Source organism: Anser anser, assembly GCF_964211835.1.
Source record: "Anser anser genome assembly, chromosome: 2".
NCBI lineage: Eukaryota > Metazoa > Chordata > Aves > Anseriformes > Anatidae > Anser > Anser anser.
This window is the reverse complement of record NC_139721.1, coordinates 36,580,016-36,605,943: the sequence shown is the minus strand read 5'-3', so window position 1 is coordinate 36,605,943 and position 25,928 is coordinate 36,580,016. Positions and strand designations below refer to the sequence as shown.

General features: G+C 44.9%; 2 protein-coding genes across 6 annotated transcripts; both read left to right on the top strand.

Moving 5' to 3' along the window:
• Positions 1-2,291: 2,291 nt before the first annotated feature.
• Positions 2,292-3,568, top strand: RRS1 (ribosome biogenesis regulator 1 homolog). Its single transcript, XM_083824185.1, has one exon. The coding sequence runs from the start codon at positions 2,316-2,318 to the stop codon at positions 3,426-3,428; it is 1,113 nt and encodes a 370-aa protein (XP_083680311.1). The 5' UTR covers positions 2,292-2,315; the 3' UTR covers positions 3,429-3,568.
• A 136-nt stretch (positions 3,569-3,704) lies between these two features.
• ADHFE1 (alcohol dehydrogenase iron containing 1) lies at positions 3,705-25,928 on the top strand. 5 transcript variants are annotated; one of them, XM_083824183.1, is made up of 16 exons: positions 3,705-4,347; positions 5,288-5,364; positions 5,890-5,927; positions 8,243-8,286; positions 8,457-8,510; positions 10,332-10,486; positions 10,643-10,839; positions 11,198-11,275; positions 12,380-12,485; positions 13,737-13,889; positions 15,026-15,124; positions 16,097-16,175; positions 16,321-16,417; positions 19,521-19,678; positions 23,308-23,436; positions 24,018-25,928. In XM_083824183.1, the coding sequence occupies exons 5-15, from the start codon at positions 8,457-8,459 to the stop codon at positions 23,389-23,391; spliced, it is 1,260 nt and encodes a 419-aa protein (XP_083680309.1). In that variant the 5' UTR covers positions 3,705-4,347; positions 5,288-5,364; positions 5,890-5,927; positions 8,243-8,286; the 3' UTR covers positions 23,392-23,436; positions 24,018-25,928. The 5 variants fall into 5 exon arrangements, with proteins under 5 accessions (XP_083680309.1, XP_083680308.1, XP_083680307.1 ...); XM_083824182.1 differs by having other exon boundaries at positions 3,705-5,364; XM_083824180.1 differs by lacking the exons at positions 3,705-4,347; positions 5,288-5,364 and adding an exon at positions 5,490-5,636.

Here is a 25,928-nt window from a genome sequence, read left to right as displayed (position 1 = left end):
CTCAAGGCATGTCTGGAAGTGTAATAAATACTAACGGTTAAATCCTTCTATAACTAGTCATTTACCTGAAGGCTTTTGGGTTCTGTGCAAATACAAACTGAAGAACTCAAAGAGCTAACTGCTTAAGAATAACACTCAGGATAGTGCAGGGATCAGTGTAAAGATATTGACCAGACTTCCAAAACGATGGACCTTATGCTTCTCAAAAGTATAAATATACGCCTAAATCCAATCTCATAGTGCATGTACATCTCTTCGAAGACCTGTCTTTAAAGTTGTGGGGTTTTTTTTTGTATTTCCACGTGAAAGCATGAGCCGTCCAGGAAAGAACGAAATAGTTTCCAGTGCGATGCCATCTTGTGGTAAATGGGGAAACGGTCTATGCCATCGGATCTGCCTTGAAACGCATAGAGAACCTGCTGTTCCATGGTATATGAATCATACTCGTAACTGTTGACTCAGGGAAAAAAAAAAAGTAAGACTTTATCATAGTTATAAAGATGTTCATCTCCGTTTACAAGCCAAGCAATTTATTTTCATCCCAAAAACACTACCGTGCCAGAACTGTTTCCATCACTCTGGACATAATGTAAAGGTAGAGATGTGATTTAACTTAGCAGAAAATTGTCTCTCATATAAAAACTCCCACCACTTTCCCTGGCTGCAGTTCAATGCTACCATGAGCTTGTTTTCAGGGCACCCGGGATCAGCTCGAAATGTCATGGCCGCAGAAGCCAAATCACCGTATAGCTATAAAAGGATTCCTCCATGGCTCATTTGTTTAAAAATAGTATGGAGGTATCTTTGACCCAGCTGACCTTTGGGTGTATGCAGTATCATCCGATCACCTCACTTATCATGATGCCTGAGGAGACATCTGCCAGGTGATACTGCTGTCCTAACGCTGTCCTCTCCTCCCTCCTCTAACACGGAGACTTGCCCACAGGGCACGTGTCGGTCTGAGCAGAACTGGTAGAGGTCTTGAATTTTGGTACAGCTGCTAGCACTTACAGACACGGCTCTGCAGAGGCAACTTTCAGCTATAAACAACATGCTATGATGTGTATATATGTGTTTATGACGCTTAAACCAATAGGAACAATGTGTTATGATATGTATATTCGTGTTCATGAGGCTTAAACCTGCTTGCTGTTGGAATGCGAGCACACCACGTGCAGTGGCAGGGAGAGCTGTGAGGCCCCCTTTGCTCGCCCTGGCACCATGCACATGGCAGTGGCCATGGCCCTACGTGCTGCAGACAGCAGGCGAGCACGCTTTTGGCTTTGCCCCCTCAGCGCCATCCCCTTCCAGCACTGCTGCCTCAGCCCTGCGCATGTTCTACAGGTACCTTAAAGGCAGCTGTAGTGAGGTGGGGGTTGGTCTATTCTCCCACGTGCCTGGTGACAGGACGAGGGGGAATGGGATAAAGTTGCGCCAGGGGGTGGTTTAGGTTGGATATTGGGAGAACTACTTTACGGAAAAGGTTGTTAGGCATTGGAATGGGCTGCCCAGGGAGGTGGTGGAGTCACCATCCCTGAAGGTCTTTAAAAGACGTTTAGATGTAGAGCTTAGTGATATGGTTTAGTGTAGGACTTGTTAGTGTTAGGTCAGAGGTTGGACTCGGTGATCTTGGAGGTCTCTTCCAACCTAGATGATGATTCTGTGATTCTGTGTGTTTATGAGGCTTAAACCAATATGAACAATGTGTTAAGATATATATATTTGTGTTCATGAGGCTTAAACCTGCTTGCTGTTGGAATGCCAGCACACCACGTGCAGTGGCAGGGAGAGCTGCGAGGCCCCGTTTGCTCGCCCTGGGCACCCTGTACATGGCAGCAGCAGCAGCCCTACGTGCTGCAGACAGCAGGCAAGCACGCTTTGGCTTTGCCCCTTCCACGCCATGCCCTTCCAGCGCTGCTGCCTCAGCCCTGTGCATGATGGCGGGCAAGGGGTTTGGGCGGAGGAGCGTGGGGCAGCTCGCTGGGGATTTCGCAGGCCTCACTGGGAAGCCTGCACGCCTGAGGTGTTCACTGAGGGAGCCCAACGCCATTACAGCGTGCTGCTGATTAAACAACGGTAAATAACGGGCACAAGTGGTGCAGGCGCCCTGCAGGGAGTAACGCCCCACCCCCACCCCCCGGGAGGCCAAGGCCAGCCGCGCAGACTACACTTCCCAGCATGCCCCGCTCCCCACCCCTCCCAGCTAGTCTACAGGACTACAACCTCTCAGGACTACAACTCCCGGCAGGCAGCGGGGCGGGGCACTTCCGTCGCACTGACGTTTAGTGGCTTCTCTTCCGTTTCCAGGGCACAAAATGGCGGCGGCGGTGCGCGTGGAGGAGCTGCTGGCGGCGGCAGCGGCGGGGGAGCGGGAGGCGCCGCCGGGGGAGCCGCAGCCGCCGCAGCCCCGGGGCGTGTCGGTGGAGAAGGAGCTGGAGCTGGAGTTCGACCTGGGCAACCTGCTGGCTCTCGACCCCAACCCTCCGCCGGCGGCGGGGCTGCGCGGGGCCGGGCCGCGGCGGGAGGCGGTGCTGCGGGCGCTGGCCCGCGACAACGTGCAGCTGCTGGTGGCGCAGCTCTGGGCGCTGCCGGCCGAGCGGGCCGGCGGGGCGGCGGGGCCGCTGGTGGCCCGCCTGCCCGAGCCCTCCTGCCGCCTGCCCCGCGAGAAGCCGCCGCCGCGCCCGCGGCCGCCGACCCGCTGGGAGCAGTTCGCCCGCCTCAAGGGCATCCGGCGGCGCAAGCGGAGCTCGCTGGTGTGGCACGAGCAGGCCAAGGAGTGGCGGAGGCGCTGGGGGTACCGGCGGGCGGGCGGAGACCCGGCCCGCTCCTGGCTGGTGGAGGTGCCGGCGGGCGCCGACCCGGAGGAGGACCAGTTCGCCAAGAAGCGGCAGGAGAAGCGGGAGCGGGTGGCTCGCAACGAGTTCAACCGCCTGCGCAACCTGGCCCGCGCTCACCGCGCCGCCACCGCCGTCCCCGCCCCGCCGCTGCACCCCACCGGCCACCAGAGCCGCGAGGAGCTGGGCCTGGCCGCCCGTGTCGCCCGCGTCTCCACCGCCTCGCTCGGCCGCTTCCAGCCCCGACTGCCCAAGGAGCCGGTGGAGCTGCCCCCCCGAGGTCGCGGCGGCAAGAAGCGGCGCTTCCAGCCGGTGCTGGGCGACCTGGCAGCCGAGCGCGGGAGGCAGCTGGAGCTGCTGCGGGCCATGAACAGCAAGAAGCCGGCCCTCGACATCACCCGCGCTGTCAACAAGCAGCTCCGCGAGGAGGACGCCGAGGCTGCCTCTGCCAAGGGCAAGAAGCGGGGGCAGCGTGGGAAGCGCGGCCGCCGGCAGCAGCAGCGGCCTGGCCGTGGTGGCAAGAAGAGCGGGGCCCGGCGGCAGCAGCGCCCTGCAGGTGGCAGTGCTGGAGGCGGCAAGAGGAAGAAGGCTTGAGGCAGGGACCGGGGGACTGTGTGTGTCACAGGCTGGGGGCGCCTGCTGAGGGGCACGAAGGGACTGCTGGTGCCAGCCACCTGCCCTGTGTGCTGCTCCCACACCTCGTTGTCAATAAACGTGCTCCGTTTTTTCTAAAATGGCCTGCGTTTGGCTCTCAGGTGGCAGTTGAGGAGAACGGTGTGCTCCATCCAGGGGGAGCTTGTGGGGGTGGGGGCTTCAGGGGGTGGCCAGGTACCAGCTTTGTGGCTGGCTGGCTGCCGCAGCATCCCCTGGCAGGGAGAGCCTTCAGCTAGCTAGGGTGGGGGGTGGGCCCAGCTGCAGGGCTGTAACCTGTGTTGTGATTGAGGAATGGTGTGTGCAGACAGGTACAGTTAAAAGACAAAGCTCTCCATTCTGGGTAAGTGGCCCAGCGGGAGCTCTTGCTCTGTAAGGGAACTGCTGCTCAACTTGTATTCAGGCTCACTTACAAGAGGAACATGAAAACTTCCTGGAAGACTCATTGTGGAGCCTAAGAAATTGCAGAGACTTCATAGAGTTCTGTTTATTTAAAAAGTCCTACTTTTTGAATAATAGGCTAAAACCTTATAAATTCCTACTTCTATTAGCTTTAATAGTAATAGATCATTTTATAAAAATAGTTTTTATTTAGTTTCACTAGTTTTTTTCTTTATTTTTCCTTCTGTTTTTCTTTACCAAACACATCATTTACTAGAAATTATCTAGGACTTCCGTTTCTCTTGAACTTTGTAGTGTCTCCCATACATTTGAACTAAAAAATAAAACTTGTTGTCCCAGTATGTGGCCTAGCTCCAAGAAGGAAGACATTTTATGGAGCCCTTCCTGGCATGAGAGGGAGTAAAATGAGTTCCAGTAATCTCAAGTAGATGAAGTTTTCAAGCTTTCAAGTGGTAAACTTGTAAGTTGTTAATAATACTGTTTTGCTGCAAGGTTTTTGAAAAAGCTAGATAATTAGCAATTATTTTCTCATTCTCTAGAAGTTCAGTAAGATGGCGACATGACAAAAAAAGTAAAGCTCAATGTGTTAAGACTACTGAGGAGGACAGAAGGAGTAAGTGCTGGAGGAATTTGAGTGGCATTAATGGATCAAGTACAGTGCTGAATTTATCAACTTTGCAAAGGATGCATTCTTCACCTCCCATGCATCCTGTAGCTCACATGGACACAGAAATCAGGTGTTCAGCAAAAGTAGCTAGGCATAGCAGTGCAAAAAGCACTTGGAAATGGCAGGAAATGTTCCAGGCCTCCAATTTTCCTGGCATTTCCATAGGCTGTCTTGTACCTGCTCAACTAGGTGGCACTGTTCTCTCCACCCTGTGACTTCCCGTTAAGTATTTCATGCTGCTGTGTTAGTGGTGAGCTTTCTGAACCTAAGGATTTCTTCATTAAAATTCTGGAAAGTATGAGTTTTCAGAAGTGGTTATGTATTCACAACAGAGATGCAGACAGCTTGCTGGGTGCTCTCACTTCCTGAAACTCCAACATGACTGTATACAGACTTAAAAACTTTGAGAGGGTGCAGGTTTTTAAGCAGTTAGCACTGGCTGCATGGGCACCAACTTCACCCCACCTGTGCAGGGAGCTGAGCTTGCCTGGGTTTGGAAGGGCTGTGCTAACATCAGCCACTTGTAGCAAAGAGTCTTTACTGGCTCAGTGTCTTCCATGTAATTTTTAAGTCCCTTTCATCTGCTGATGCTCTCAAAGCAAGTATCAGTTGAATGTTGCAGTTACGCACCAGATGTTTAAGAGCATTCATTGAGGGAGCTGAATTAGGACAGTGTGAAGCCTGTGTTTATTAAAGCATACAGTCCTTAAGGCAATTCTGTTCTCTGATGCAGGGACCGGCACAAGAGCTCTGTGGACCCCGGGTTATCTCGTCCTTCTGATGCGTGCGGCCCGAAGCTGTGTCGCGCAGGTTTCACGATTTCTATGCCAGTACCTCACATAGTTTTCACCTACAGGAAACAAGAATTACCCGAAATCGTGTTTCTGCGGGCCTGACTGTCGCCGACAGACGTCATTTTTAAGTGCTCTGCGATGAGCAGACCTCCCCCCCGCCTCAGGCCCCGCGGCTGGAGCAGGGCAGGGCAGGGCCCGGCCCGGCCCGGCTCCCCCGGCCGGCCCCGCAGCCATGGCGGCCGGGCGGGAGCGGGCCGCCCGCCTCCTGCGGCAGCTCCAGCGGGCCGCGTGAGTCGGGGACGGGCCCCGGCGGGGCCTCCCCGCCCGGCCCCGCCGCTTGCCCCGGCCTTCCCCCGGTCTCCCCCCCTGGTGCCAGGCTGCTGGTGGGGCCGCTTCGCCCCCCGAGGCTCGGTCCCGCCGCGGCCGCACGGTGGCGGCCTCCGCCCGCGGGTTCTGAGGGAGCGGGCGGGAGGCTCCCGGGCAGGGAAACATCGGAGTTTGGCCTTTTAAACCTGACTTTTTTCTCTTCTCTTTTATCTAGGTGTCGGTGCCCGAGTCACTGCCACACGTATTCCCGAGGTAAGGCTTAATTCGTGTCTCTGACATAGTTAGGGGCAGCGTGTACCAGGTAGCAAACAGTTCAAAGCATAAGGTAAGCAGCCTGTTATTTTGCAACTGTAAGTGTATAAACACAATAATAAAGGTATAATAATAAAGATTTTTGTTGGAGAGATCCTGTCTCCCCGTCAGCCACAGCTAGCACATCCTGGCCTTCCCTCCCCTCACTGACAGGGGTGGTTTCTGCTGGTCCTGCCATCACCCAAACCATCTCCACATCTGCATCAGTGGGGAAAAACATGTATCTGTTACACTAGAAAAGAAACAGAAGTGCTGTGAATAAAAAGGGGCCATGCACAAAGGCATTTTATCTCGGGGAGTGGAATCTCCTCAGGCTTTTTGTGCAGCCAGCCCAGAGGATGTGGCTTGCTTTGGTCAGGGTCTGAGAGTGAGTAGAGGAGCTCTGCTGGTGACGGAGGTGCCCTTGGAGGAGCTTCTGATTGCTTTGACTGTAGGGTGTCCAGCAGAATAGTTTACAGATGCTCTTAATCTTTTAATACGTCCCACATGTTTCACTCCTAATACTGCAAAGGTACCTAAGAGATACAATAAGGATAGTTTCTATAAAAATGGGTATTCAGGGCCATAATTTCAGTAATGAGTGGTTTTGAGAGTCTTAGTTTCATCTGCTTTACTGAAGACACTTTTTAAAGAATTATCATTTCCATCTTAGCTGTGGAAAATCTAATGTATGTTCAGATATTTATTTTGCTCACGACCATCATACAGCACAACAATAGCACAGCTGAGAAATCGAATCTCATTTTTCTGGTTGTCTGCTTGATGACCTCCTCAGTCAATTCAAAATAAGACCCTGTAACTAGAAATCTTAATTAAGAATACCCTATAAGTTTTAAGCAGAAATTGATTGTATAAAGTAGCAAGATGATAGTAGTTCTGTAGGTCTCTAAATAATGGGAATTGGCTTAACAGTTAGCAAAAAAAAAAAAAACAACAAAAAAAAAAACAAAAAAAAATTTATTCTGTTTCTTGACAGTGTTGTAGTAAATAATGCAGGTTTTGAACTCAGTAAAATTCTTCCTGTAAGTTAATTTTGGCTCAAGAAAATAACAGCGGGGCACCTATTATTTCATCAGAAAGCAAGAGAGTAAATCGCTTGGACATGTTTTTAGCCTGTCAAATTAATGACTGAGTGTACAGCAGACTCAGACTCCAGGAGAGGTCAAACATGTACAGCCTGGCAAGAGATGACAATGAAAGAGCTGATAGCAGCTGGCCTGGGCTTGAATAGAAAGCACATAAAGGATTTTAATACATCTATCTGTTACTGTCGTGGGTCAGTGCTTCAGTGCACCCCAGAGTGTCTGTAAGACTCATTATCATGGCTTCACTCATTGGATCTGAATCCAAATCACATTTTTTCAATTAATATAACAGACAGAAGGCATGACTTCAGCAGGAAGAGCAGAATGCCTCATCTGATCCTTTCTTGGAGAAGAATGGGCTGTTTCAGTTGATGCTGTTTGTTTCACTTTGTGACAAAATCAGGATATGCAAGAACTAGAGATCTGTGAAAATTCATGCAAGAATGACGTGGCAAAGAGAAGATATGACTGAAGTACTATCCTTACAAGTATTTTCTTCTACTAAATAAAGTTGATAGCATCATCAGTTCTTGTTAATGCCCTGTTTGTTATTAGCAATGCATGCAGTTTCTTAATTTTCAAGCAAGCAGTTCGGATACACCTGCAAGTTCAGGACTAGTCAGAAGTAAAAAGCAGCATAAGCATCTGCCAGAATTATTTTTACATGTACAAAAGGTGTTTGCAATCCTGATACATAGAGAATATCTCTTGTTTTTGACATGAAATTTGTTGTTCTGAAGGTTATCATGTAGCCTCTACACATTTGTAACAACTCCCAAATGATATGGAGTATCCTGCATGCTCTGCAGATACTCAGTTCTATGTATTTATTGTATATACATAAATATTTTTATACATTGTAAGTTCTCATGCGAATTTCCTGTTAACTTACTCAGTTTTTATAGGAAAGAATTACTGAATGAAGGAAAAAACACCATTTTTTGCTGAATCATACGAATCAAAATAAGTATTTAGGTAATTTAATCACAAACAACTCACAAACAACTGAAGACAAAAATGGTAAGTGTTACCCAGACAAGCCAAGATGACTTGTGCAGTTAGTGATGTGTTAGTGATTTTAAAAGCAAAGAAATGTGTCATCTGTAATATTGTGATAGAGAATGAAGTCACTTTTTATTCCCTAATTTTACTGTTTAATTTTTATTCCAGTTCCTGAACATGCTACCCTGGGAAATACAGACTATGCATTTGAGGTAGATTTAATAATAAACTTTATATGATTTTTTTCAAAGTAATATATTCTTTCAAATATGGCATCTAACAAGTGCTTACATTAGTAAATATTTAAGTTCCACTGTGGCTGTTTGGGACTTGATGCCATTTCTTCATTTTTTTCCAGAAGAATGTGTTCTTTATTTTGCAGATGGCCGTTTCAAACATCCGCTATGGAGAAGGAGTTACTAAAGAGATTGGCATGGTAAGCTTCTGTAATGTAAATCCCTCACTGGTGAAAACTTACTTTCTAAAGGACTGCTGGTGCTATCAATCTGTTTAAAATAGGAAAGCTTTTATATAGTGTGTCTGAACCTCCGCTGCTTTGCTGTCTGTCTAGTCGTACACAGCAGTGTGAAAAGGTTGGAAAATACTGTTGGGTACAGAACAGAAGCGTGTTACATCAGCGTTGCTGTGGTGTAAGTGACCGCATGACATGTAGCACTGGATAATTAGATCATTGATGATTTGCTATGATTACGCAGCGATACTTGACAGGGAATTGAATTCAAAAAATTTTGAATCACAGTGACTCAACAGGATTTTTTCAGTATCATGTCTCTTCCAGCGCTTATTAAAACGGATCAAAGACTTTCCATTAAATTAGATGGATATTAGTTGAGCTCTGAGTTTGGTCTGTGAAGGCATGGAATTTGTGTTTCAGCAGTGTGGGGTGATTCATCTGAGTACATTGTTCTAGTTTGCCTTTATCTTTTTTTTTGTATGTTTTGTGGCTGCTTAGCATTTATGGAGTTAATAGTTCTCTTTATTTGCATATGTGTGGAGCAGATTAATGGTCAGATAGTAAATGAAAAGTTAGAACTTCTGCCTTTAAACAATAGAGATTATTTAAATTACACCTTTAGCTATTACAACAATTAATTTAGCAAAGATTAGGATGTAATATTATTTGTCTTCTTTTTGCTACCTTATTTTAAATATTTTTCTTTTTTTCAACGACAAATTAATATTCAGTGTTACATTTTCTAGTTATTAATGCTGTGCTTTGGCAGGCAGCTAGGGAAGGCCTAATATGGAAAGGCCTTTTTATGTCACAGGAATTGTGTAGGGGAAAAAAATAGCCCAAAAATATTTTACATTTTAATGCAGTCTTAGGCAGTTCCACGTGGTTGTCACTTGACATCTTTATCATTAGTTTTCTGCTTGTGGTGGTTTCACCCTGCTGGGCAGCTAAACTCCACCACAACCGTGCTCTCACTCCCCCCCCTCAAAGGAAGAAGGGGGAAAATACAATGGGAAGGGCTCAAGGGCTGAAGAACAGGGAGATCGCTCAACAATTACTGTCATGGGCAAAACATACTTCAATGTAGGGAGATTAATGAAATTTATTGCCTATTACTTACTAACAGACTAGAGCAGTGAGAAACTAAAAGCAAATTAAAAACACCTCCCCCCCATCCACTCTCTTCCACCTCCTCCCCCGAGCAGTGCAGGGGAGCAGGGAATGGGGGCTGCGGTCAGTCCCTGATGATTCGTCTCCGCAGCCCCTTCACGGTCCCTCTCTGCCCCTGCTCCCCGTGGGGTCCCTCCCACGGGATGCCGTCCTGCCCGAACTGAGCCTGCGGGGGCTGCCCACAGGCAGCAGCTCCTCAAGAACTGCTCCCACACGGCTCCGTACCACGGGGTCCATCCCCCAGGAGCAAACTGCTCCAGCACGGGTCCCCTGGCCCTGATCTGCCATGGGGCAGCTGCTGGGCTCTGCTCCCAGGGGCCGCCCCTGCAGCCCTCCTGCTACCAAACCCTCGCCAGGTAAACTCAATACACTTCTATTATAAGGCTTCAGCTATAGACGTTTGACAGCTTTATAGTTTATGCTATTGTCTGTGTCCTGTACGTATGTGTGAACCCTCTTTTTTCTTTAGCTGATACTGTTTCAAAAGTCTTATAGTACAAAACTTTTTAGTTTTTTTTATTAAATAATTCAGTTGATTGGGATTAGAATTTAAATAGTTAAGCATATGATTTTACACCAGTTGTTTGTGTTGTAATTTAATTGTTATTGTAGGACCTGAAGAATCTGGGTGCTCAAAGAGTTTGTCTGATGACAGATAAAAACCTCTCCCAACTCCCTCCTGTAAATGCAGTATTGAATTCCTTGGCAAAATATGGTGTAAACTTTCAGATGTATGATGAAGTCCGGGTGGAGCCGACAGACCAAAGGTACAACTTCTGACAGCACATTTCTCAAAGTGGCACGCAGGCTCTATGGCTGTATAAACACCTCTTTGCCTGTGACCTATACACTGGTCTTAATAGTAATTTCTCTATGTGCTGTTTTTCTCCTGAGTGATTGAAAAGCTTTTCCTGTTTTCCAAGTTTCCTGCATGCCATTGAATTTGCTAAAAAGGGAGAGTTTGATGCCTATGTTGCTGTTGGAGGCGGGTCTGTAATAGACACCTGCAAAGCTGCCAACCTGTACGCCTCCAGCCCCACGTCAGACTTCTTGGATTATGTCAACGCTCCCATTGGGAAAGGGAAGCCTGTCACCGTGCCCCTTAAGCCACACATTGCAGGTAAAGCAGCAGAGGTGTGTGTAGGGAGTGAGGGGCGGGAGGAGAAGAGTCAGAGTTTACCCTGACCTTTTCACCTTCCTTTTGGGCTTACTTTTCCTCTAGTTGTATTCGGCAGCAAGTTTGCTGCTTACTTCACAGGTTTTGTCATTAGTTTGTCTTTTTTAGCCAAGTTGGACTCCTTTTGCTGCGAAAAACAGTCAAAGGGACTGTTTCTTTTGACCTGTTGGCTTTGGATCAGGGATACCTCCAAGATTTCCCAGATCCTGTATTTCTGGTGCCATTATTATTGTTTTTTTCTTTATTCTGTGTTATTATATATTACTTTTTATTTGTTATTATCCCCATTCTTCTTTTTAAGTTCCCACAACAGCTGGAACTGGAAGCGAAACCACTGGTGTTGCCATTTTTGACTTCAAAGAACTAAAAGTAAAAACTGGTGAGATTTTTTGTCTTCTATTCAAGATATTTTTTTCCCCCAATGTCTTCATTATTTTCCTGCCCTGAAAAAAGGAATACTGCGGCCATTGCAGATGTCAATTCATTTGATTCAACTGCCACAGACAAATTTGAAGAGCTTAAAGGTTTCCTCCTCAAATTAAATTTATAGCATATTAACATAATGAAATGCCTATGTAATATAGTGGATTATAGTTTGAAGGCAAAACAGGAAACTAAAATCTTTCAAGTCCTTAAATGGCAGAAAATGTTAATGGCAAAGGAAATTTCTACTTACATTCAGGGTCAACCAACTGTTCCTTATTTCCTCTGTATTTTTCTTTCTGTTTTTAAGAATTATGTTTCTTTGTTGTGTAATTGCAACCAAATGTTCCTTTTCCTGACTTCTGAAACCTCAGGCCTGAGATGCTGTGCAAGTGAGGGGCACTGTCTTCCTCTGACCTTTTCATCCCTGGACAATAAGGATTACAGCTAAAATGTCATCTTAAGCTTCGTAGCTATTTTGAGGTTTTACTTCAGATTGGGTGGATTTTATATGTTATGCAGTCTACGGTAGTTGTGACTGTAGCTCAGAGTTTTGTGGTCTCTATATAGTCAATCTGTCTGTCTGTATCTCTCTCTCTCTCAAGGCTACATCTGTGCCACCTTAACTACGTATGAAGGCACAGTTGTTATAGATGCTGAAGACAGCAATTAGCAACAGTAATTTGTTGTAGAAACAAACCACTCTTGTCCTCTGATTCACAGAGATGTCCGCACGAGATGCAAATTTAAGAATGGCGTTGCAAATGCCATTCAGCACAGACATTTTGAAAGGCAGGCTGCTCGGGGAGAGTGACAGCCAGAGGGAGAACGTGGTCTGGTGGAATTCACTCCAGGCCAACAGTCTCAAATCCAAAAATTCTGTTACAGGGACTTCATCAATAAGAGTTAGATTCATAGATACTTACTATCCCTTCTCTCCCTTTGCAGTTCTCTTCCTATTTTCAAATCATTTGTGTTCCTTACCTATTGAACATTAGGCTTTTGCTGTCCAATTTTGTTGCAGAAAAAATTAAACTCATTTTCTTCCCATATTTTGCAGGTATTGCTTCAAGAGCCATTAAGCCAACACTGGGCATCATTGATCCTTTACATACGCTGTCTATGCCAGAGCGAATAGTGGCCAACAGTGGCTTTGATGTGCTTTGGTGAGTTCTCTGTGTAGGCTACTGCTTGATTTTATTATAGTTCTTGCATTTTTACTATAATGACTGTAGAAAAAAATATATTTTAGGAGTAGAAAACGATCTTTTCTCCTCCTCTCCTGTTCTTGTTAAGGTGATCTCTGTTCTACATTCCTCTTACTTAATTGCATTACCTCCCTCAGAAAGCATGGGCAAAAATCACTCATTTGCAGACATTTTAATGTTCTTGCAGAACTGGAGAAATCATTTGCTTCCAAAATGGTTGCTGTCAGGGAAGAGAGTCCAGGTGTCCTTTTTTTGAGAGATCAAGTAGATGATTAATCACAACTGTGACAGCATTTATCACAGTTGTCAGCCATGGCAGGGAATAGAGGACAAGGATTTTCTAATAAAAGCCATGATCTGTCAAACAAACCTTTTGAAGACCTGTGGGCTGCTGACAGGTTTTAGCCCAAATACGACCATCTTCAGTACCTCTCTTTTAATGTGTTTTTTACTTGGCACAAAATTTTCAGCTTTAACCTACAGCTTTTACCTGCACAAAATGCATGGAAATTTCTATTCTGAGGGCCAGAGCTTGCTTTCCTTCTGGGTGCTGTGTGTGTTAGAGTAGTAGATGCATAATGAAACTGTGCAGTTTCTCAAGCTTGGTGAATTATTCTGAAACACAATGTTTGTAATGGAATTTAGACATTTGTTTATAAATGAAAATGGTTTGTGGACAAACATCAAAGCGTAGCAGTGTAGGCAGTGCTCCTGCTCTATGTAGCCAGGTTTGTGAGTATCTGGGAGATAAGGTTGTTGGCACTTCCACTTAGCTTGAATATCCCACTCATAACTTTTGAAAGGTCCATACTTTTAAAAGGAGGGTGTCTTACTGTGCATCTAGTGCTAGAGCCTCTTAAGGTTCCTGTCCTACGGAGAAGAAACGCACCCACTGCAGATGCACAGTGCTCTTCGTTGAAAAGCATTGCAGACCAAAATGCCAATTCATCCAACCTAATTTTAGGCATGGCATGATAGATTGTGGCTGTTGGAGATGTGGCATGTTGGATTGTGGCATTCTGTGTGTCTGTTGGAGGGCTAAGCGCTCTGGAGGTGTCCCCCCAGCATTCTCCCAATTGCCTATGAGATTGTGTTTCTCTTTTTGGCTAAACACCAGAAGTAAATAAGGAGAACCTTTACTCAAAGGATAGCAGAGCAGCAAATTGGAGCTCTCCCACTTAAATAATTCATTTTTCATCTTTCTTTTAGCCATGCTCTCGAGTCATACACCGCTCTTCCTTACAAGATGCGCAGTCCCTGCCCTTCCAATCCAATCAACAGGCCAGCTTACCAAGGCAGCAACCCCATCAGCGACATCTGGGCTCTTCATGCTCTGCGCATTGTGGCTAAATATTTGAAAAGGTAATATATTTAACAGCCGCCCCCCTCCCAGTATGGTCAGTCTTCAGTGCCCCAAAAGAATTTAGAACCTGAGTTTTAGGTTGAAGCAATGCATTAAGCTTTCATTTTCTACCCTGAATTTCTCTTGAATAAAACAAAATGTTTATCAAATAAAATTGAAAGTAGGATTAGGATTACTGGGTTGTCTTGTAGAGGTATCTTTTTAATGCCTCTGTGGATCTACTTTAGAAGTCCTCAGTTAAAAGAATTTCAAGCTGATCAGTTAATATGGGAGCAGCACTCATATTTTTGAAGAATGGTCTTTCTATGACAGTATAAGAGGAATATGCAACAAATTGTATGAAATATTGCTGGTGTCATTTCTGTGTCTTTCATTGCAAACAAATATGCAAATAGCTCCATCAAGAAGATGACCACAATCACTTAAAGATGTGTGAAGTTATACTTTTGCTGAAAACTAGTTAATACTTAGAAGACTTTCAATTTAGATTAAATTTTGGCTTAACTGGGAGTTGACTTTGATCCTTACCAGTTACGTTTTTGTCTGTATACAGGTTTTGTATACCATGTGCACTTATGTTAAAGATCAATATATTACTTTCTTAAAGACTTTTTACAGTACCTAGCCAGTCCAAGTAGTTTTTTTTGTTGTTCTGTGGAATCTGTTCCTGAGACTTTTTCTCCATGTTGTAAAACTACATAAGCAGCCTGACGTGCAGGACGGCAAGGAAGCCCAGCCTATCCTCTTCCTACACGGGTGGGGGGGGTTCAGACCAGCTTTCTCATGAATCTCAATGTGTGCTGGAGTGATCTAGGATCTGCTTGTGAGGTTGCCAAAGCTCATTAGTAGAATTAGTAGGGACACCTCCCACCAGACCAGGCTGCTGAAAGCCCCATCCAGCCTGGCCTTGAACACCTCCAGGGATGGGGCATCCACGGCTTCTCTGGGCATCCTGTGCCAGTGCCTCACCACCCTCAGTGAAGAATTTCCTCCTAACCTCTAATCTAAACCTCCCCTCTTTTAGTTTAAAGCTGTTATCCCTTGTCCTATCATTATCTGCCCAACTAAAAAGTTGTTCTCCCTTCTCCCTTCTCCATCGTGAATTTGCTGGTACTGTTGTCTCCATGCTGTGCAGAGCCATCAGAAACCCTGAAGACCGTGAAGCAAGAGCCAACATGCACCTAGCAAGTGCTTTTGCTGGTATTGGCTTTGGCAACGCTGGTGTTCATCTCTGGTGAGTACAGGAAAATGTTAATCCCTTCTGAGGTCAGCCTCTAGCCCAGTGCTTGTTTCGGATTGTCAAAGGCATTGCTGACTCCTTTCCTGGGTACAGGACAGTGTAGCCTGACCTGCGTTGCCCCTTAACACAGGGAGGGCCATATGTTGTGAGAAATTAATAGGCTCTTGGCATTTACGTGTATGAAGATTGTGTATTCTGGCCTGGGATACTCAAATCAAATCCCATGAAAATTCCAAAACGTGGCCTTCTTTACCTTCCTTGACCATACAAGTAAAAACCATAATTGGAAAAAGAAGCATCAAGGGCAGTTAAAATGTTGAATTCCGTGCCAGCTGTTCTGCAGTCAGACAGCACTGAGGTAATCTTGTGCCATTCCTGAACCAAGGCAATTGGCAGTGAGTCTGCCTATGGGGTGGGCATTCAGCAGGTTGAAATGAGCTGTAATTCATATTACAATCCAATCTATCTTCATAGGGGTGAAAGTCTCAGAAAAGCAAAGCTGAAGCCCGCATTATGTGGGAAAGTTATTAGCAGTCATTCTCTTCAGAGACCTTCCTTTCATTTCTTTTGTTTGAGCAAATCCACTCTTTAATTATACTTTAAAATTACTGTTTATTTTTCTCATGCAGCGTGATCAGGTGGGAATGCAGATTTTGTTATTTTTGGCACGTCTGCATTACTTTAGTATCGGAGCATCTTTCAGTCCAGTCAGTAGAGTATATAACTTCACACTCTCGAAGTAAGGAGCTGCTTACTCTTGCTGTTTTTACAGCGAGGTCACTAATGTGCAGAGGATGAGAGTTGTCTGTCCCCAGTACCCGTGCTGTATCTGTACCTAAATACTTTTTGTGTTTCTGTATCCAAGAGACTTGCCCAGAGAAGGCTGACCACACAGGGGATCGAACACACATTTTCCAAATACCAGGCGAGTTGCCCTAACCACTTTCTCTTTACTCTCTGTTCCAGCCATGGAATGTCCTACCCTATTTCTGGTTTGGTGAAAACTTATAAACCAAAGGATTATAACGTGGATCACTCTTTAGTGGTAAAACTTGGTTTATCTTTGTTTCCCTATCATACGCCTCAGTTCTCTGTTCTCTCACATTGCTGAGCATTAAAGCACATTGAAGTTACAAGTAGATGTGCTGTTAATGTGGTTTTTTTTTGTTTGTTTGTCTGCTTTTTTCCAGCCACATGGCCTTTCTGTGGTGCTGACATCCCCAGCAGTGTTTGCTTTCACAGCACAGGTACATCCTGAGCGGCACTTGGAAGCTGCAGAGATACTAGGTAGGAATCTCTATGAATATTGCTCATGTATACTGAATTTGTTCCAAAATGTCTTTTGGGGAGGGGAAGAAACGTGTGGAAGCAATCATAGTTGTTGCAGAGGTTTTAAATTTAAAAAAAATAGTTAAAAAAGACTATGTAATTAAAGAAGCAAGCTGGAGAATTGTGCTTCTTGACTAGAAAACTGGAAAGATGAAATTAACTAAATACCTTACAAATCAGGAGAGCGTAACTGTGATTAAAATCTCTTGGTGCTTTGTGGAGCGATGTTACTTTAAAGCGGATACCATAAAATAAACCAATGCTCAGTTGCATCTGTTTGCAGAAAGAAAGCATTTCGCCTAACAAATCCCCTGCTGTTGCAATGAATTAGGACAGAGTGATGTTCTGGATCACTCCTGCCCCTTTTCCAAGGCAAACAATAACTGTGGCTTTCCGTCCTTCTAATGTAGGCTTAAAATAGTGGATTAGATAATCTAGGTGATGGAATTTCTCAGTGGCTGATACCAAGGGAAAGCAGAGTAGCTGTTCCGTGGACACATCTGCGATGGCTCAGAAGCAGCCTTTTCTGCTCCTTACCAGAATGAAAGTACGTGCTGCAAGCTGACAACGCATTCAAAGATTACCATTTCGTACAGTGGCTTGTAAATCTGTGCAGCCCTTTGCTGGAAGATGTCCTGGAGATAGGATACATCCTACTGCACCCCCAGCACGGCTATGTATAGCAAACTAGCTCTCAGTGACGTAGTCCTGGAGCTGTTAGCAGTCTAGCTGTGACAGCATGGCTCTCCTGTGGGCTGATTTATTTATATCTAAGGCCAGCTTTTCTGCCTGCACTCGATTCCGTGTTGCAGCTAAACTGCCGCTAATACCCGTGCTCTCTATCTTGAGGAGTGAGCAATCACAGTCACGTGCACAGCAGCGTAGACAGCACAGAGCAAGTGGGTAGAGCAACTCTCCTGGTATTTGGAAAATTTGTACTCAATCCCTTGTATGGTCAGCCTTCTGCCTGCAAGTCACAGCAGTCCAGCCACGTGTATGGCTTCCCTGTGTATGTGGTCTGAAAGCGCTGTGCTTTTCAGCAAAGACTCCTGTATAGACAGTGAAAATGTCACAGTTGTACTGCAGAGGATGTAAAACAACATGCTCAGGAAAAAAATAGATTGGGGGAGAGTTCGGATTATTTTATTATTTTTGGTTTTGAGATTTGTTCAGCCGTCCTCCTGCAGTCCTGCCTGTGGTCACAAACAGAACACAACCTAGCTGGAGAGATAGACTAAGCTACAAAATGTCTGTGTTCCTGCAGCAATAGCATACAGCTCACAGAAAGTAGGCTGTCGTCAGATAACTGGCCTGCATAGCATATCGGAGAGTTTGATCTCTGGCTCCCTGATTTTAAAACTCGTTGTTGAAAAGTAGTTCCTTTAGGTTTTGTGGTTTGAACAGCTGCCATAAATTCTGCTTCTAAAAGCTCCATTAATATTCTCAATAGAAATTTAAGCTATGTTAGTGTCTGCCTTGCTATAAAGTGTCCCTGCTGAAAAGGTGTCACATGGAAATGAACTTATTAATTCCCACCTGGGGTGTTTGCTCTTGATTCAAGTCTGGAATCCAACTGACTCCAGTAGCTGATTCAAAGCTGTCATGTTGCCAGATGCAGTGACTGAGGAGCTATTTTATAATGTGGAGAAGATTACTAAATAGTTATGTTGTGTGTATGTACAGCTGTGAATTTGGGTACAGCCAGAAAAAGCTTAATACCTCCTCGGGTGGATTCTTTAACAGTTGAAATAGGTGTGTGTGTGGCCAGAAATGTTCTGAGTGCAATCCGTGACTAATTTGTCCTTTAGGCTGAGCAAAAAGAAAGTAACAGAACCTTTTTTTGTCCTTTTTTTTCCCCCACTCCCTTTCCCTTTTCACTTTACTATCTGAAGATACTGGATCACCTTTATGTCCCACTTACTCTTCTACAATTAAACTCAGGTAGCATGTCATAATCCCCCACAGCATCAGTCTGCGTACAGTACTCGGTCGTGTTATTTATCAGTTGCTCCCTGACAGTCTCTGCCACAGTACTGCCCCTCTTACTACACAAATATCCGAGCTCCTCAAATGAGTTTGTTGGTCTCCTGTTTGCTTAGTCACCCGTGCATGCTATGCTGAACCGCAGGAGGATCACAGAAAATATTTCTCCCGTAGCTGTGTTGTGCTCTTACTCATCTCTCAGTATGGTTCTTGGGCCCAGCATAGTTCTTGTGTAACATCACTGAGGTTATGCAGAGAACAAATTTGGCTCAGCTTGCTTTGCAGAGAAATCACAGGGAGGAAGCTTCATCTTCTATATGGATGTGCAGGTTTTTTTATTTTTTTTTTAATAAAGTCTTGACCATTCATTGAGGAAGGAGGAGCAAGCTATTCTGTAAGGAATACTGATAATCTTTCATTTTATATTGAAGCTTTCATTGCTGTTCAGTGGATGTTTCAAAGATACCAATTCCTCCTCTTCAGTTCTGCATTGTCCTACACAAGCAAGCACATATTCAGACAGAATTAACTGTAGGATTTATTTAACCCACTAAACCACTGCCCTGCCAGCTCCTGTCTTTCTCAGCCTCTGCACTCTAGTCCTCTCTTTGAACGTGTATTTAAACAGAGTAAGTAGAAAATTATTTGGTCGCTGGTTTCCATGTCCTCTAGATGTCAGCAAACTCAAGGCCTTAAAATAAAGGTAGCATCTGGCACGCTGTCCATAAAAAATAACTAACACTGACGTTCATGTGTTAGCTTCTTTCCTCCCAGCAGTTAGTCAGACTGAGAAGTGCTTCTCCCTGGAAGCACAGAGGGAGAGGAAGTTAACTCCATGTGGCAGTTAGTATTTCTGGCAGTGGTTACCTGCTTCTCCTGATCTTGTTTTATTTTACCTTTTACAAATTACCCCAACTGTAAAATGAAGACTGATTCCTCTTTTTACTTCATGTTGCTTTTAGGGCAGTGACTGTTATGTATGGATATGTATTCAGCTGATATTATGATTAAATTAAGTCCAGAACAGGCTTCCTCCTCTCTCTCCACCCTACAGTCAAGGCATTATGTCTTATTTTAGGAGCTGACATCCGCACTGCCAGAATCAAAGATGCGGGGTTTATTTTGGCAGACACGCTCCGGAAATTCCTATTTGATCTGAATGTTGATGATGGCTTAGCTGCAATTGGTTATTCTAAAGCAGACATCCCTGCATTAGTCAAAGGCACTCTGCCTCAGGTAAGACAGAAAGTAAAAGTTTTCCTTGTCGAATAAAATCGAGCAGATTTTTTAAAGAACAGGAGGCTTTCTTTTCAAGCAAATGGTATTTATAGTCCTACATGAAAACACAATGGAGAAAGTAAGGTATAGTCAACTGTTCTTCTCGCTACACGGTTTAAGTTTTTATTTTCAGTGAGATGGCGTGCATGCTGCAGTCTGTTCTTTGCATGGGTCCAGAAAGAATGGCTAGGTTGGGGGCATTTTTTAAGCTTCAAGTTTTTAAAAAAGGGGATGGTTTTCACAGAGCTTTGATGTTGGTAGAATAAACTGTTTTCTCTTAAATATCTCTGTTAGTTGTACGTGCAGGATGGGTTAAAGATAAAGCCTTAATACCAAGCACTATTTGGTGAGAATGGTGAAGCTGACTTTGCAATAAACTTTTCCATACTGAGAAGTTGCATTTTTTTTCCACAGATGGCTTTTTTGTTCCATTGACCCCCATCAGAATTTGAAATAAGGTCCCCTGGGACGGTGTAGTTTAAACTTGTAATACCCTTTATTGTTTCAGCGCTCACAAAGACACTGCAAAAAGCAACACGCCACACCAAAAGCAAAATCCGGTGTCTTCCTTGTAAAAAGACAGCTCAATTCATATGCTATGGAGTGCTCTGTCTATTCAGGATTTATTTCCACCAAATAGCAAGGGAAATAAACAATATGGTGAAAATTAAAATTTTGCAGGCTGAAAAGTTAATCACTTCTTACAGCAGTATCTCTTATCATGTCTAGTTCTCGTGGATAAATCTCAGAGCTACTTACAATAGAAGGTAAATAATAATATTCCTATTTTACACCTGAGAAAATGAGACCCAAAATGCAACTACTTGGGATCAAGTGGTAAAGCCAGGAAGAAGTAGTGTCAGAGTATGCATCAAATAGGTTATGCACATGAATTGTTATGGGGCATTTTGGAGGTTTGTTTTCATAGAATGTTCTCTTTAAAACATTTATTTTGGGGCAACACAAGCACAACATCTCATTGAAGGCATGTTTTGTGTAGCTAAGAGGGGGGGAAGTTTCTTTAGCTAGACATTGAAGGTTTTATTTGTTGGTTGTTTTTTTTGTTAGCTTATCTCAAATGGACTTTTAATTCATTTACTGTCATCTCACTGCATTGGTGATTAATTGTACTGCGTAAAATGAGATGACTTGGTAGTTTCTCAAACCTCATTTTGTACATGAGATGTACCATACTGGGAACGTATTCGTATTCCTTAACAGTCCATTACCTACAGAGGTAGTCCATACAGGTCAGCCTTTGATATATTTATGTTCTTTTCAACTTTCAGTAAGTTTTCTTCAGAACACAGCAGCCACCCATTCGTGTCGGCAAGGCCGTGTGCTGCAGGCTGATGCTGCTAATACAATAAATCAGCAAGGTGTACGTCACGCTGCAGGGTTGGAGCTATGCTGGGACAAACCTTCGTACCTGAAGTTAGAATAGGATTTTGGTTTCCTTTGTAAATGAGTCTGTTGAAATTGATTCTATTCACAACCGAGTAGTGGGTCTAGCAAAGATCATGTCCCGAGGCCAAAAAGGTGGCTGGCCCTGCGTGGGTTTCAGGGGGGAGATGAGGAAGGCTGACAATGAGCGATGGCAGCAGGCCGGCTCTCCGGCCCACCCACCCCCTGCCACCGTACCAGAGGCAGTCGCAGTGTGGCTGAAGCACCGATGAGCACAGAGTTGCTCATCCTTGGCATTACACCAGGCCTCACTGAGTCAGACCGGAGGAGCCAGGGCCTTGCTGTCTGGGCATCAGCACATAACGGCAGGCTTGTGTGGGGGCAGCGCTGGTGCCTCTGTGTCGAGCTGCCGTGTGGAGGGAGCATCCTGCTGCTGTTGCTGGGAAATGCTGTGGTCTGTCAGGGTGATGGTCGTCCCCCGCCACCCCGTGGGACTTTACAGGTAACACAGGGTTGCAAAACTGCAGTTTGGCCCAAAGCGTCCTGGTTTAAGCCTGATGAATTATTTACTGGGTGTTTGAGCTCTGAGTTTTGTGTATTGCGAGTCTGAAAAAAGCAACACACTTTTTTTGTCCTGGTGCTGTTTGAATTCTCCGTTTGTTTTCAAAACTGCACAGAAGAATCTGAGCCGTTTCCTTGGCTGGATCTGTGCGCACAGCCGTGCTGATCAGAGATGAGGAAAGGTTTCATTCAGTTGTTGCAGCTGGTACCTGCAAAGTCCCTATTGCACACGAAGCTGTCTGCACAAAGCTGCGCTTCTCGGACTCACGGCAGGCCGTGCTAGTCGTGCTGGTTATGAACTGTGAATGTCTCTGAGGTGACTTCCTCTCCGTGCCCGCCCGATATCCACAGATGAACTTCACAGCGTGGTGCTCTCGCTTTGCAGCCACATCCGGCTGCTCGGCAAATCACAGCCCTGTGGGCGCAGGGGGAAGCGGAGCAGCTGCGGCAGCGGTGTGAGCTCTGCCTTTTGCTTTTGCTGAGCCTCCTCCAGATGCTGGGGGCTGGAGGCACTCCCTCCCTGGCGTCCGACCCCGTGTGCGAGGCAAGCCCGGTAGCAAATGACGTCCGCTGTCTCACAGGTGGAAAAAAGGGAAAAACAGATCAGAGCGTTTACAGGGACAGCCTCGTCCACCAGGGAGATGTAGAAACAGGTTGTAGGAGGGGAAGCTGTCTTGCCAAAGTAACAGCAGTCACGTAGAGGCTGCTTTGCCGAGGCACAGTGCGTTCCCAGTGTGGGCATCTGTCTTTGCAGGTGTTTGTAAATCTCCCCAATACTTCAGTAAATGGTGAATTCATTGGTTGTTGAAAGCATGAAGTTACTGATCGTAACACTACAGGTGCATTCATGTTAGGCTGTTTCAGCTAAGTGGAGCCATGTCATATTTCTGCGATAACTGAATCCGTACACAATCACAGCTCCCCACCCTGAACAGCGTGGGGGCTTTTCGCAATTGCAATCCCTGCCTCTGTAGTTATTTCTGTCAAACAGAACGGTGAGGCGTACAGCTGAGTTTCATTTCAGTCAGTGGGACTTACACATCTGAAAACTCTGGTGAATCACAGGCCAGATTAAAACCAAACCTAATTATTTTCTGTTCTTGTTCCAAGGCGTCCAGCTATATATCAAGCAGCTTCACTACCTTGCTTTGGTGTGTCTCTTCTCTGGAGCCTGAGCTGCACACACTGTTTATTCTCCCCATCTACTGGGCTTCCCGGCCTTTGAGAGATGTTGTATTTTGAAAATCTCAGTGCCTAAAAATTATGTTCCTAGTTCCAATGCTGGCAAATGAATTTAAAACGGACTGTATTCCCAGAACGCTTCCCCCAGCGTACCTACATCTGTGTCTGGCAAGACCCATGTTTGAAGTACTCGACTTTGCAAGTGAACAGCTTTTTAATCTTTCTTCTGTGTGTTTAATTATAAGCTGTTTCAGCTAGTATATTATTGAAAGTACAGTACAGTTGATGATGCTTCAACCTTAATGACTTGATTACTTATTTGCAAAACCTTGTTATTCTCTGTGAAGGACATTAGCACGCAGTTGAGCTGCACAGTTAGCTGCTCTTTGATTCAATTTATTGGCAACCTTCTCTAATCTGGTTTTTCTTTGATCTTGCAGGAGAGAGTGACTAAACTGTCACCACGTCCCCAAACAGAAGAAGACTTATCTGCCCTCTTTGAGGCTTCCATGAAGCTTTATTAGCTTAAACATTTTGCTCAGAAAAGTGTGCCCTTTTATAACACAAAGGTAATTTCTTACAGACAGCGGGGTTGAATATGTTTAGAGAATGGAAGAACTTGGGTGTCCTCCACTTCTGTACCATTGTGCACTGCCAAAAGATCAAGTAATTCATCGTTAACTAACTACTTTGAAGTGAAGACTTGATTGTGTTTTTCCTTGCTCAGTAGCCAGTAGTATTACTTGCATGAAAGCTGAATCAGACATCTAGCTTTACTGAAGGCTTGCTGGTGCTTTAGAGATGGTCAAAAGTGAAAACTGTTTTTTGCAGGGCATTTTACAAAACGTGCTTTTTGTTTAAATTGTTTATGATTTTGTTAATAAGTCTTGCTATTTAAGAAATAGCTGGGGTCATTTTTAATTAGGGAGGGGGAGTTCCCTTGTGGAAAATGTCAATCTGCTGTATTGTATTCCACTTTGTCATCTTCTTACCCTCTTGCTTCACCAAGAAGGCTATTGAAGGGAGGTCGTTTGTTGTTGTTTGATTAAAAAACAAACAAAAGAAACTATGTTTGGACAAGGCTTTCTGAGGTTTTGCTTTAGGTTAAATTTTTGAAATGTTTTTTCCAATATTTGTCTTTCCTTTCAAGGTATATATGAAGTATTCATAGGAGGAGCAAACCAGAGTAAAGCATGGTTGCACCCTCAACAGGAACCACGTAACAGCAACATATCATCCATCACGGTCATTTTGTCTCCGTGGAGAAAACCGCTCCCTTTTCCTGCTGTGTTCTGTGGAAGGAAGCTATCAACTACATGTGTGAAGTGATCGCTTCTGCTGAACTCCTGCAGGTGCTGTCGCTCCGAGCACAGCCGCCAGCCTCATGAAGTGGCAGTAGGCTGTGGTTCAGTATGAAAAAGTGGTGGTGTAGCATATGGCTGCGCTGTGCCCCGCTGGGAGGGCTGGTTAGACGTGGGAATGAGTGTGCACGTTCGGAGCAGTTAACCAGCTGGTCGACTGTCAACTGAGAAGGGGAAGTGGGAAAGGGAGAAATGAAACTAAAATTTTAATACTATTTTTCTTTATTTTTTTTTAAGAAAAGTGCACACGGTTGCGTGTGCAGTTCATTTAAATCAGATTCTGCTTCATGTTGGACCCTTTCAGCACCAGATTCATGCAGTGAGCACAGCACAAGACAAATGCAAGAAGAACCCCGTAACCTGCTGGGAAGGGAGCAGTTCTGCAGTCACCCGGCCGAAGCAGAAGGCTCTGTATGCACACCTTTGTGCTTTTGTGTTGGTCTGATAAGATTAATGCTAACCTGGAATCTAAAAAGATCTATCTAAAAATACAGATGTGTCCCAGATGCTGGCATTGGGTCTGGTTTAATGTTAAATTGAAGCAGGTGGATGGATACTGATTGGATACCAGAGATTTTCTTCTTTACCATAGAGTGGGTTTGGTGGCCATAGGGACTGCACTGCCAAAATGCCTCAGCCTGTTCTGGAAAGCACATCTATTTTCCATGTCCTTAATCTTGTCCTGTGCTGAAATTGCCCAGAGGAACCTCTATCATGAAGAGTGCCTTCATAATAGCAAGGGGTGAGGGATTCATTTTATTTTATTATGCAAAGTTGCCATATTTGGGGAAAAAAACTTCTTGTCAAACCCTTTTGTGTATAATATTTTGCTCTGTTTCATCTTTTCGCTCCTACCTTTCTCCAGACTGTGGCAGCAATCCTGAAGAGAGATTTTTTTTTTCTAGGAGCCTAATTCATGGCAGCAGTGCTGCGTTTGGAAAGTTCTGGGGAACTGAGCAGCACATGGGTTTCATTACTGCACCAGAGCACTTTGATGGGCTACTTAGGAATGTAGGATATTTCACTCCAGCACACTTTTTATTTGCTGTTTATGCTGCTGTGGCAGTTACTAGCAGGCTGCATTTTCAGCTGATAGAACCTCACACTAAACTTCATATACTCGGGTAACCCAGAGCTCTTGCTAATTTCTAAACTAAGCCTTACAACTCGTTCTGATGTAATAGGTTTTCTCCATGCTTTGTGGATGAGACAAAGGCTCTGATACTACACCTAACCCAGCTTAAGCACCTGGTACTGTAAGAGGGGGACATTTCTTTTCCTGGCAGTTTTCTGAGCAAAATCAAAGGAGTTCAAGCCACCCTGCAGAGCTGTCTTTCGAATAATGATGGTTTGACAAGGAGTCATGTCCTGGCTCCTGTCCTATTCTGAGCATTGGTAGTTTCATTCACAACTGAGTAAGGGTTTGTGTGTGTGTGTATTATCTAACTAAACTATTCTGTACCGAGAAATCTAGTCGATCAAATATACCTGTATCTTTGAACATGTCTGTTTTGTGTATGTGAACGTGGTGTTTGCGGGGAGGAAGGGGGGTGAAACTGTGGTGGCTGGGCATGTCTGAGCGACTTGTTCCATGCGTGACTTGTTACTGCCCTGTTACTAAAGGCCTCCGTGATGCATCTGTTACCACCTTGAGATGATACTGAAATCCAAATAATAAATAGTATTGTACTTGCCATAAA

Excerpts from the sequence above, each read along its gene's own strand:
- ADHFE1 (XM_083824180.1), top strand. The coding sequence starts at position 5,581 with ATGGCGGCCGGGCGGGAGCGGGCCGCCCGCCTCCTGCGGCAGCTCCAG. Across the intron at positions 8,511-10,331 it reads TTACTAAAGAGATTGGCATG|GACCTGAAGAATCTGGGTGC; the intron begins GTAAGCTTCTGT and ends TTGTTATTGTAG. Across the intron at positions 10,487-10,642 it reads GTGGAGCCGACAGACCAAAG|TTTCCTGCATGCCATTGAAT; the intron begins GTACAACTTCTG and ends CTGTTTTCCAAG.
- RRS1 (XM_083824185.1), top strand. The coding sequence starts at position 2,316 with ATGGCGGCGGCGGTGCGCGTGGAGGAGCTGCTGGCGGCGGCAGCGGCG.